At 43.3% G+C, this 13337-nt stretch overlaps 1 protein-coding gene across 8 annotated transcripts in view; it reads right to left on the reverse strand.

Annotated features, from left to right (window-relative positions):
* LOC120820839 (kinesin-like protein KIF20B) overlaps positions 1 to 13337 on the reverse strand; it is a 27947-nt gene continuing 14610 nt past the window's right edge. For 4 of the 8 annotated variants that reach the window (XM_078104782.1, XM_078104781.1, XM_078104780.1 and 1 more), the window contains exons 30-35: positions 13091 to 13300; positions 6255 to 6296; positions 3006 to 3080; positions 2631 to 2748; positions 1761 to 1897; positions 1 to 1027 (exon numbers count right to left, since the gene is read on the reverse strand). In XM_078104782.1, the coding sequence (XP_077960908.1) occupies positions 947 to 1027; positions 1761 to 1897; positions 2631 to 2748; positions 3006 to 3080; positions 6255 to 6296; positions 13091 to 13300 (663 nt within the window). In that variant the 3' untranslated portion in view covers positions 1 to 946. The remainder of the gene's footprint in view (positions 1028 to 1760; positions 1898 to 2630; positions 2749 to 3005; positions 3081 to 6254; positions 6297 to 13090; positions 13301 to 13337) is intronic. The other 4 variants (XM_078104786.1, XM_078104785.1, XM_078104784.1 and 1 more) reach the window with 1 other exon arrangement.

Here is a 13337-nt window from a genome sequence, read left to right on the forward strand (position 1 = left end):
TTTTCATTTTAATTAATCGCGATTAATAGTTTATTTTCTTTAATCTATTGACAGCGCTAGTAATTGATCTTAAAATATGAAACAGAAAAACAGCATCAAATGTTTATTTGTAAATTACCAATTATACCTACAGAACAAATCAAAATAAAGAAAAACATGATGGTATGACAGTAGTAGTATGTATGTAGTAAATCTTTTGAAAAATAAGCAAAAAATACAAGTGCAAATTTCAGAAAACGGAGATAGAAAAAAAACTTTTTTTTTACTTTTGAGGTTTGACAGGATTTTCTTGTACAAAAGAAAAAATGTTCTTTGCTCTAATAGCAGCTTCAACAAACACTTTCTGAAAGAAAGTAAGTGGTGGGTTGAAAATCAGTTAAAAAAAAAAAAAAGATGGAGAGGATTGGAAGATGAAACTCAAATATAACTGTTGTAGCTTACATCAAATAAACACAAAACATTGCACATCCGAATAAAGAATCAGTGTATTTTGTCTATAAAGTGGAGAAGATATACAAACTTAGAGTGCCTACTATCTAACGGAGCCTATATAGTGCCTACTATCTAAAGGAGATTAAGACTCTTAATGTTTGTGCATTAAGACTGAAAGCAAAGGGAAACCGTCCGGCTCGGGTTGTACATGTAGGCAGAGCGCTGATGGATGAACTGTTTCAGCTTATATCTCCTCCTGAAGTACGAGCCATGGTTCAGTTTTGTTCAGCGGATCGATTTAGTTGGCGTCTCTTTAGCTTATCTTACATCGGGCCGCTCTGAGCCCACATATACATAAACAGTACAGCAGTGACTTTGAAATACATTTTTAGATTAAATAAGATAACCGAGTTCTAAGTTAAGTTTGGGGATTTCTCAGCCACCACGACACAAAAAGAAAGCGTGTAGGCATCTAAATGCCTCCTTCATTGAGTTATGATTGACACACGGAGTATCATTTCACCAGCCTGGAGCGAAGGCGCCTCTTAATGATGTGATGGTCACTCTCCTTCTCCTCCGGCTCTCTGCTGATTATCTACAAGGAGAGAAGCGTCTGTTTAAAATGTGCACATCTTCTATTAACTGTAGGCGAGTCGTACGATCACTGTTCTAGTTGGGATTAATAGAGCGAGGTAACGAGAACGAGGTAACGTAATGATTAGTATGTCATTTGACATACTAATCATTACCTTCGCTTGATGAATATAATGTTGTCTGCTCGTCCGGCTCTCATATTTCCCCACCGTGCACAACAAATCCGTGTGGAAATCGGCAGGAAGAGCGACAACAACAGCTAACGGCCATTATTATGACGGCTGTTCCATTCAGTGCCATTATGGTGCATTCATGCCTCGTTCGGTAAAATCACTACGAGGAAGCAGAAAGAAACTAAATCACTGCTATTGTGATGGGATTCAAATGTAATCTCGGGAAGAAGCAAATTTGACAAGAAACTTGAATACGGTTCTTGAAGGAGAGGTTATCACAGCAATACAAAACAGATATTAGAGATTTTATTATGAGCTGTTTAACTTGCAAACATTAGCTCTGAGCAGCGAATTATACATGATCAAAACGGAAAATGCCAAGATTAAAAACAAAAATACAATCTTTTAAATGATTTAACAAAGTAAAAGAGGTTAGATGATTGTAAATACTTCATAGTGTATCCATAATATCAAGATAATGATCTGATATTATCAAAATAATATACTCAGGCTGAGCATGTGAGTGCTGTGAGGACTGGACGCATGTTTAATGACACTTACTGGGTGGGGGGGCATGTCCATGGGCGAGGAGATCTCAGGCCTGTACAGTTTCTTTTTGTTCTTCTTTGCTCTCAGACTGAGCGACGAAGAGGAGGCCGCATCCCCCCGACCGCTCACCAGACTCATCATCTTCTTGGCTGCAGGGACGCAAACGATTAGAGACGAGCGGAACATGGTCAATACACGCTTTAGACGGCTTAAGATCAATATTTGTTGTATTCATGCCACGATTTCACATTGGTTAACCATTTGATGAAGATGTGCATTCATGTCTTACGGTTTTCTTAATTAGTTTGATTACTAAAGACAGTTCACTGCTCAAAGGACGAAACCAGCAGGATGGTGTTGATCTTTCCAGAGGAATGAAAAGTTACGTTATTTTATCCTTCAATATCCTGTTCACATGGCGGGAAAAGGAACAATCAGAGGATTAAAAGCATATGAAAGCGAGGAGAAAGAAGGATGACCAGTAGCAATGGGTGGAGTAAAGGGGAAAAGACTGAGGATTTTGTGGAAGTAAATAACAGAAATAGCCGACAATAACTGACAGCGGAGCGAGGCAGCGAGGGAGGGAGAACCCCAGGGCGACTAATAATTGACGGAGTGAAAGTGTCCCCCGTTGATACCGATATGTTTCCCGTCTTAACTTTCCCCTTCAGGACATCATTAGTGTCCCAAACCCGGCTGCCCTTGCCCGGTTCCTCTGTCCAACCTGCGATGGTTTCTAAATCACTCAGACAAAGATTTGTCCTGGTTTCTCCTCCGTTGTCTTTGCGCACAAAAGTTCTCTTTGTTGCCTAAACTTTTTTTTTTGGTTTGTTTGTTTGAAATTATGCAGCTTCAGATCAACGTGAAGAATCTCACACTGACCTTTACTTCCGAGCAGCGTGGGAGAACCCTGTAGGAAGTCTCCGATCTTCTGCAGAGTTCCTTCCTTTCTGCTGCGGATGCTGCTCTTGGAGTCATGGCGACCAGCTGGAGAGGATCTCTGATCAGAGACGGTAAGCTGTGGTTAGTCTCTTCCCATGTGCAGTGTAACATGCTGCACGTGGTCAAACAAGCTGACCTCACGTAGGAATACGAGGACTTCAGGATTGCAGTGACCTACTATATGTTCTCTGAAAGTCTTTATGATACGTTGAGGCTGTAGCTTGGGGTTATTGGTCTTAATACATGCAAAGGACATACGAGAGGACGTCTGCATGCTGGTGCATGAGCCGGTGTGTGTTACTGTGCGGTGGTCACCTCCTCTTGGTGTGGGGTCAGCTTCGGCGTCAGCTTGGTGCGCGTGTTCCTCTTGTTTTCTGCCTCCATCTCTTCCTGTCACACACACACACAGCACACACAGAATGAGGACCCACTCGCTGAGTTCATGGCACAGATGACTCAGTAAATACTTAGAGGGGTTAGAATAAGCGCCAATTGAGGGCGATTTACGTTCCTTCGGGGCTTAACTGCTACCTGCCCAAAAGCATCGTGTGGCTGTCTGAGAACAAGATCCTGAGTCAGTGGCGCTATTGTCGACCATGTGTGGAAGACCTTTCGTTAACTCTACAGGAGGGGAAACAAATGAGTGACATATTTGCTTTGTACAGCGGAGGCGTATTAATGAGATCATACCGTCCGGAAGCCGGCAAGGAATTTATGTAATTATGAAAATAAAAAAAAAGGTTCTCTTGAAAAAGTACGGCAGCGCAGTGAATCCCTGGACGGATTTCTGACTCACGCCTCGCCGGCGGGGACGGGAGGGCGGCTAACCGACCGAGTGGGCTCGCTGAACGCTCCACTTTGAAGGAAAAGGGTCAAAACACGGAAAGTCATCGGTGATTCAGTGGACGGTTTTAAAAATAATCTGAGGGGAGGACGACTGGAACCGAGAGGGACGAGGGCCCAAGAAGAGATCGGTACGGACAAACAGGTGTTTGTAGAAAGGGCACAATGGGGCGCCGGTGTGTTTGTGAAGAAGAAAGAAGCGCTCGGGTAACGAGGAGTCGTGTAGCGATAAAACTGGAATTGGAGTTTGAGTGCGGAGAAAGTAAACAGGATGAAGTGTCTGCGATGGAGGGATGAGAGAGAGAGAGATTAGATGAGATGATAGTGGGAGCGTGTGGAGAAAGTAAATCAGAGATAATGGGAATCAAGACTCGGGACGAAGTAAGATGCAGACAGATAGCGAGGAGCGGAGTTGTGCTGTGCGGTTTCTTTTTTGACACAAACTACGTTGTGTTTTTTAGATATTCACATATTTGCAAATACTTTGCGTAGTCGTTGCAATTCAATGTTAGTCCCAGGGTATTCGTTCTTTGGTTAATCTTTCTAGTCAGTCACAATTCTAATGATCCAAAGAAATGAAAACAGAGCCTTGTGTTTCCAATCAAAAAGGAGCGAGTTAGTCATCAATTATATCTTTGACACCTTTCTTATTAGCAGAAAAATGTACTATACAAATGTCTTGAAATAACCTCAAATATCCCTATATATATATATATATATATATATCACACACACACACGTTGCACAAATGCGCTGACAAGAAGTCAAAAGTTAGTTCTCCATATAATGTAATTGTCTAAGAAATGACACAGACATTTCTATGAAAAAGGGCCACAGTCATCACGATGAGTCATCTAAACACGCTGCGACTTTGCCCACTAGAATACAGGCGGAGAACAAAACGACAGAATGCTCTCCTATAAGAAGACACCAGCGACGCACAACATCCAAATCATCATCATCATCATCATCATCACTACAAATCCAGATGAAGACTTTCTGGGGTTACGGCCACGTCTCCTCTAAAGAAAAGACGCCACATTGTCAATAAATCGTTACGAAATGATCCGCTGCGAGAGACGAGGCTTTATGTGCGGCTGGAGGAAAAGCTGAAAGAGGTTAAAAGGACTGAAAGAGAACAAAATGGAGGGGAAGAAAAAAATGATTGTGTGCAAAGATAAAAGCAGGAGCAGCTGTTTTTTTTTTTTTTGCTTGCTTGTGTCCACAATGGGCCAGTTTACATGTTCCAGCCAACAGTCCATTATCTCAGAGGAAAATGGACTGGCTGATGAAATGGGTCGGCGTGTCGCTGCCTACAGATGTCAGACCCATCAGATAAGAAACTAATTCACCATCAAAATCGCCACCCGCTTTGTACACACATGAAATCCAAGCACTCCACTTGAAAGGGGACCATTTCAATCCACATTATTACATTGATTGACAATGTAATTACTTCAGAAGATGAGAGAAGATGTCGAGAAGACTAAAAAGTCTCCTTCACATAAAAGCAGGAACACTGCTCGTGTGGCATTTATGAGTAGTCCTAGTTATGACATTATGACTCATACTAAATAAGAGAAACAGATTACAGGAATCTTGTATTAATACAAATCACAGCAGGTGATCTCATCTTTTAAGAGTGAGCACCACATACTAAGCAGTGGACGCGGATGAAAATTAGCCTGCATGGTCAAATTTGGCCCATTTACATGGTTCCCCTGGGGAAATGCAGCGGTACAGGACTAATTGATTTCATTAGCTGCTCCCCACTCAGCTGGGAGTAGCGTGGTCACATCAGCGACCTTGTTATAATAATAATTTAACAATTTGACCCAGAGTTAATCCGCTCAAGGGTCCCTGAACAAGAACCTGAATCAACCAAAATGCCCATGCATAATCATGAGTGAGGTATGCAGACGGGAAAGAATCTATACTCAACTTCTGCCCCATCTCGACAACTTACGGCACAAAAATAAGGTTGGAGAGCAAGCTTATACCGTACCAAGAGGTTATAGCACATTAGCATGGTGGAATAAATGTGTTTTTGAAGGAGAACCCCGGAAGGCATCTGTGACATTGCAGAATAATTGTACAGGGTGTCAAGGAGCATTAGTCACTTTGCTCTGTAGGATGGAAACAGGTAAATAATGGAAAGCTCCAACATGCGAGGCCAGTAGCCATCCTCACTGTCTGATGTCTTATCGGCTATAATCACATTATAAGAGTAAATGTAGCCTCTCTCTCTCTCTACTTGAGAACGAGAGGCAGCGAGACGATTATGCCATCTGTTTTCAAATCATTTCTGATGCAGGGAAGGTCGGGCGAACACGTGCAGCTTCATGAATCATATCCCCGCCTGCATCCTTTCCTGCATCTACTGTTGGCGAGGATCCAATGAACAGGCTGGAGGGGAGAGACGCTGCTGAAGGACAACAAGTCTGTCTCTGGCGAAAGGTCCCTCAGTACTCTGCTGGGTTTTTCATTCAGGCCTGCGGCCCTCTTGCTAGAAAGACGCTCCGCGTTTGCATTCCTGCCGTACAGGAAGTTGTTGCATACTTTTATTCATAAAAATGATTTAACATATCAAGATGAGTAAGGACGAAGGTGGAACATTTTGAGGAGGAGATGAAAACTAAACTAGTTAAATGATGACGAATGATGACTGAGTCATTGACTGCTAACGGCTACGGAGGAATGACAATACGATGGTTTTTGTACCTGACGTGTCGCTGGTCGTTTACTCCTCCTGAAAATGGGAGACTTGAGAAAAAGAAAACCTCGTTAAAAGCAGTGCACTAAAGTACGCATTTGCAAAACCATTTACTGAAATCAAAACAGGAGAAAGGGAAATGGTGTGAAACGCATCGGTATCGTTGCTCTCTTTGCAAACAGAGAGCCCACTTTGCACGGTTCAAATTGCTGCTTGAAGAATGTTTCTCGGCTATAACGATTAGGACAAATATTAACCGCCCAAGCCTGAGCAGCAGCAGGGTGGCAGCGCCATCCTCTAAGGCCTAGTTTATGGTTGTGCGTTTTCAAAGCAACGGCACGCACACGCGAGCGCCCCCTGTATGCTTTTTTATTTATTTATTTTTTTATCCTTCTCGCGTGCGTCGACCCATTTTCTAGAATAGCGTCAAAAGCTACGCAGCCTCTCGCAGGCCGCAAGGCTGCGATTGGTCAGCAACTACATCCTTTATGGAGTCTCACATTTCCAGGTTTCACAACACAATACGCTATTTTTAAAAAGGAAGATTTTTGAAGAGAGAATGAATCAGATTGAAGAGCTTTTGTGGGAAGAAATGCGTAAATATGACCACTTCTACAACCCGTCATCGGCGGACTATAAGGACGCGCAAATGGCCTCCGATTCACGGAGGGGGATCGCCGCAAAGGTCGCAGTAAATAAACAAACCAACGACTTCCACACACAAAGACGGCATTCTCTAAATAAGAACATTATTCCCCCCGTCGTTCTGGCGGTGAATTGCTCTGCAACCCGCGGAAGCCTTTTAGAACCATGAATTGAAACGAGTCCATCGACACGTCAGCGCGAAAAGCCGCAGACGCAGAAGCACGCCAGCGCCTTAAGACTCACTCAGTTTGACAATATAATTACTTGAGAAAACAACAACTCCAGTAAACTAGAAGAACTTGCAGAGAACAGATTGCATGAAATGGGGTATTGGCACCTTCCTTGCAAACCCTCAATCATAGATATGCTGAGAGCTGCCAAATAAGCCCTTCAAGAAATAAAACAATGCAGCCATCTGGTTTAAAGGCTTTGGGTCGATGTGATAAACTAACATTGGCATTTTGTATTGACCAGGGAGGATAATAACAAGGAGAGTAGCAGTAGTAGTTTGTTTGTTCACTCTTTGCAAAGCACTTAACTTGTTAAGTGGGGAAACAAATACACACACACACACACACAGAAGTAACACTATGTTTTGGTGCTCCATTCACAGACCAACGACATGGTCTCATTGCTGTCATTGTAAACGTTTATTTAGCCATTTAGTCTCATTGCAGACATTTATTTAGTGCAGGTCCTGATGGGATTGGGTATGAAGTCTCTTCTTTGTTGGACCACCGGGGTCCCACTGCTCCGTGTTCAACGCTTAAAACCAACAGGCTGCGTGTGTTTGCAGACGGGTGTTGCTCATGTAAACGGTGCGTTGCAACGTATTCCCATTTACCGAGAGGTTGGGTTAGTTTTGTAATGTCTCCCCGTTCACCATCTTAAAGTTAATTCCATCATCAGTAGGTAAATAAATCGATGCAGTACGTTTTCAGGACGTTCCCTCACAGTTGGATTCACGCGTCACAACTGCAGCCAATCAGAAACGCACCCACTCTCAACTAATGAAGGGCGAAACGGATGGAGATGGATGGGTGGCGGTTTACATTTGACCGACATGAGAAATTGCAAATCCGCGCTGGCTGCTGCCAGCGGCGAGGACTCCAGTGTCCGTCTGTCTCCTCGGTCCCCCTGACCCGCGCGAGGCTCTATCAAGTGTCTCATTAATCAACGGGGAACCGGCTCCGTGCGCCTGCTGACTCTCGGTTGGATCAAGGATAAGCAAAGATCCTTCTGGCTGACAATCCCGCCCCCCGAGAGAAGGATGGACTGGACTTGGACAGAGACATGTTTTTCAGATTTAAAATGTCCTCTGGCCCACATTCCGCGTACCTTCAAATAACACTGGATTTGAGTAACTTAGTACAACATAACGTTCCCACTGTAGAAATTATTAGTCTCAAAAGAAGCTTTTTACGATCAGCAGGAACAGAAAAAGAAAATCGTTATGTTCCACTACGACAATAACTCGATATGACAGAACTACGATTATGCAGATTCTCGTCTTGAGCCAGAGGGCAGATGGAGAAAAGTAACATTGCTCTATCAAGCTGCATGTGACACTAACTCCACAGTATGCAGACAGATCATCCGTCATGTGGAGTCATATCTGTGTGCACGTGAACGACCTACGGCCAACGTTCACGTTCTGTGAGGTCGGGTTGGATTTTCCAAAAAAAAACCAAACCCTCCAAACAGGCGCAGCTCCTCTCTTGGGCACAAGTTGTGTTGGTGCATCTCCCGTGTTTTCATGTAGCATGAAAGCGCAGCATGTAGAGTTACTTCTTGCTGTGAGCTTCTGCTTCTGCTGGGCCAGTTTTATAAATGTACAACTAGTGTTTGTTATTCATTGTCGTTACAAAGTTATAACCACGACTCAATCTCAACACACGTCAGACGAGTAGCTCCGACCGCTGGACGCTCCACCAGGACGTGTAGAGAAATAAATTCTGCAGAATTTGATGGTGAATTCACTGTACTTATTTCTCAGTGAGCCTGCGTGACCAGCTGTGTAACGGCACGGTGGGAGCAGCTGGGATCCACAACATGCTGTTGATGGGAACAAGAGGTGTGAGTCAGCGTGGAGAGTGTGACGTCCTCCCGGGAGGTTCTGTGTGTGTACACACACACACACACACAGCGTATCTGCAGACTGCTCGAAGGTTTCCCATATTGCAATAACTGGTCAGTGCAGATATGTGACGGAGCAATACGCGTGGTTCTCTAACGAAAGTCTATGGCTACATCTTGTAGCAACCTACACAACAATGTGGCAAACTGGCCATGTGACAAGTTGCAGAGTTTCCAGCGGTTCCAATCATCACTCTTCATTTCAAAGGTGTGACTGGGTGATGGAGCGGTCTGTGCTCAGGATGTGCACATCAAGTGTAGGCTGTGCGGTTACACTCACTTCAGATCTAAAGTTCCCGCTGTGTGAGCTTCTTCCGCTCCCTTCTTCTCTCCTCCATTGCTTTGTATTGTCTCATCTACCCCCTAACAACATATCTGCTTCTCTCTCGACCCGGTTTTCTTCCCTCTTCCTCAGACCCTCCTCTTCACTGCTGTGCTCCCTCGGGTATCTTTGTCCATCCGTCCTACTTACCAGTCTTTCATTTCACCTCCCTGGCTGACATTTACTCCCTCTAACCCTTAACTTATCTCTCCGAGTGGATTCTTTACGTGCTGCCTCCACCTCCCTTGGCACTCGTTTCCTCAATATATTTTGGGCCACGTCTCCCGTGGTTGAAAGCTGCCTCTCTCGGTTTCTCTACACCTTGTCTCACTTGTCTCTTAATTCAGCCTACGTTACTGGCCTGCTACTGTGTGACGGCTGACAGGGTCACGGATGTGTTGACAGTCCTTTGACCCTCAGCTCGACACTTCAAACCCCCTCACGGGATTTTTGGTGACAAGGGGACCACTTCTTTCCAAACGGAAACTGGGTCAATGCGCCAATACGAGTAGAGGAATGTGTTGGGAGAACAAGATGCAGGGAAAAAAAAAAAAAATGTAATTTTGAGCATCCACATCGAACCTCTGTTCCAGTTCCCTGCTGATCCCAGGTCAGTCCAAAGAGCCGCAGCCGTTAGTGGAATTACCTTATCGCGAGGAACCCCCCCCCCCTCCGTGTAAATACCCCCACAGCTGGTTATGGAAAGACAACATGTTGTCATACCCGGCGAAGGAGCCTGGTCCCACTGGGGGGCCCGAGGGGCGTTCAGCTAATTGCCAGTGTAATAAATCAAAGTCTCATGAGGAGCTTTCAGAAATCTGGAATACAATAAAACCGAGCACAGGTTTGGAACGAGGGGATTAAGTGATTAGTCACATCATCAATGTAACAATGGCCTCCTTCCTGCTCAACAGCAGAAAGAATGAGGCACATTAACAATAATATTATAAAACAACTATTCCTCACGGCCTCTCGAGATCGACTCATTACGCTGATGTTAAAACAACTTAAATCAAAACCTAACTTCTAATTATAAAAAGGAATGTCAAGCTAATAATGAACTCATTTTTAATGCAGACTTGGCGCTTAAGTAGCCACAAATATCACAAACTCACAGAATTAAATGAGTCATTTCTTTTTTAATTTTTTTATTATAAAATAGTCATGGATGATCTGTTTTGGGGATAAATTCAAAGAAGTGGTTTTGTACAAAAAACATATTGGTATTCCTTAAAGTTTGATACTAAATAAAAGTGCGGACTCTAGTCTCTAAAATATCCCCCTCATATGAACCTTTCTCTTCCTCCTGCCTTGCCAACACAGTTTTCCTTTTGGCATCATCCCAAAATGGTCCTCATCTTTTATTCAGCGAGGTTCACCTTCCATCACTGCAAATTCAAGATGCATCTGGAGAACTGATGCTGAAGGACATTTACATATCGTCAGTAATTACCGTTTTCGGTTAAAAAATAAATAAATTAAAAAAAGGCGTCGTATGCCAGCTGCTGCAATCAAGATAACCAGCTTTCACTTTTCAAACTAGAATTTTCTTTGCAATCAAAAGTAGATTTTGACACTCTGATAAACATGCACCTAAATGGAAAGGGAACAAAATATTGACCTCATTGAGGAGCTTAATATTGTTACACTACATGTACAAAGGAAATATGCAAACAGTATTATGCTTATAAACATAGGACGATGATGCTCATCGGATTTAACCTAAAACACTTTCAACTCAATATCCGGACTTCCTTTGAACATAAACTTGAAACACCACTGTTAGATTTAGAATATAGATTCAATCTCAGCTGGCTAAAATTATAATCTGACCAAACATTTTTGAAAGGATAAAAGCAAAAATCATTCAAATCTTGTTATAGATTATTATTATTATTATATACATAACACGGTATATTTTGTTTTTTCATTAAATATCAAACAAATAACTAGTTTTCAGGTGAAACGGTTTGCAACATTTATCAAGCGATCACATAAGAGCGGCTACACTCGTCAAATATTGTCTCTGTCACAACCGTCGAGCATGCCGCCTCCTTTATTTGTCCCTCTAATATCTTTGCATTATCATTTCATCGTGCATGAAATTGTCTTGATGACTTGCATTGCAGTTTTCATCAAATTAACATCGGTCAATCACCGGTATGCAGCGTTTTCATGCCTAAGAATAATCAGCACATCTCAAGCACCTCGCCACTTGAGATTATGCGGAAACAAGGCAAATAAATAGAGTCAACAAAAAGAGTCGATGAGTGAAGCTAGTTTAAAATCCCCATTGCCTTTGGAAAATCTTGTACTTCACTTCTGTCCTGACAATTCCTATTTGGGGCATTTTGTGGAAACATGTAGGTGTTTGATTGCCAAAAAGAAGAAAAAAGAAAAAGGTGCTGAAACAGAGGAGTTGAACAAGCTGCAACCAGCATTAACCTTTGTAGACAGTGACAGAGGGACAGCGAGGTGACAAGTGAACTGCAGCCGACCTCGTTTCTCCCGACCGGGAAGCTTCAGTGTGTTCAGAGGGAGCGTGAGCGTGAGTGTGTGTGTGTGTGTGTGTGTGTGTGTGTGTCTTAAGTGAGCAGTCCTCCCTGTAAGTTATATTTATGATTGATGAACTGTTGCCTCACCCATATGTGGATGTTACCCCAGTGAGTGTTTTGACTGATTGTACTGTGTGTTTTATATCCAGAGGAAAATCCGGTGTTACCAGTTCTAATTTTTTTCAGGTTTAAATAACAATATTTCTTCAAAATTAAGGACACATGCACATGAAGCAAAAATATAGCATTGAATTATGCAAAACATCTTTTCTTATTTAAGATTAAATTGGTTTTCTGTCCACCCCTATTTAGGCTGGCAGGAACTATAAAATATCCAGAAGGGCAGATGGGTCTGTGAACTGTGTGATTTGGCAGAGGTCCTGTTATTGTTCCATGTATTACACAGAGTGTCAATTCCTCATGAGCACAACTGAAATATTCTTGTGTACAAATAGAATGGCTGCTAAATGTGTCCATTGAATGAGACAGCGTGCGCAAACTTTGGACTGGTGCTGTAAATCTCCTGTTCATCAATAGGAATTAAATCAAATCCAAGTGAGGCGGTGCCTTGAAAACTACCGTTGGCCCGTTATCTCTGCAGTGCAGTTTCACATTTCTGCGGTCCGTCTGAGTCGGCTCCTATCTGCCGAACCACTTGGCTAATCTGGGATTAGTTGAATACAATGCAGGATTTACAATTGGTTTAACAGAACATCCAGAGTATCGCCTAGTTCACAGGTTGCTTGTTGACATTGTGTTAGTAGCGCATCGCCTCGCAGGATGCAAAGTGCATGCGTCGTGTTGAATAAGCCAAACCAGAATTTTCAATCAGCTTGCTCAAAAGCGGTTTGTAAGAGAATCCTTCACTGCCTGTGCTGCATTGATATTTTGTGAAACATCTCTGAAAATAACTGAAAAGGCCAACATCCGAGGTGCCTGTGCGTTTTACTCATCCAGGGTATTTTTAGGAAATCTGAAGGGAAGCACTGCGAACAAATGTAGGTTCTTACAGTGGGATGATTCCACATGCATCGTTTTTATAGTTGGACAGATGGAGGGAAATCGATTCATATCTCAAACCTCCGCAGTGATGATTAACAACGTTCAACTAGCTCTTGCTTTGGGTGTGGAAACAACTTCAAGCTCCCTGTGGATGTGTGGTAACGCTGCTTCTCTTTGATCTTACCTTCTCCATCTCTCCGCTCTTCCTCTTGCGTGCCGAGCGTGTGATTTTGATGGTCACAGCGCTCTCCTCTCCCTGGCGTCTCAAAGCCATGCGGTTGGGCTGCAGAGGGCTGAAGGAGATCTCCATCTCCGGGCGGGGGAAGCGGCTCGTCCTGCCGTTCTCCGTGGAAATCTCAGAGGATTCGAGCACTGACGGAAAGCCAGCGGAGCCCTGTGAGACCACACATGGCAGCAGGTTAAAGGTCATC

The sequence above is a fragment of the Gasterosteus aculeatus genome, chromosome 6, assembly GCF_964276395.1.
Source record: "Gasterosteus aculeatus chromosome 6, fGasAcu3.hap1.1, whole genome shotgun sequence".
Lineage (NCBI taxonomy): Eukaryota > Metazoa > Chordata > Actinopteri > Perciformes > Gasterosteidae > Gasterosteus > Gasterosteus aculeatus.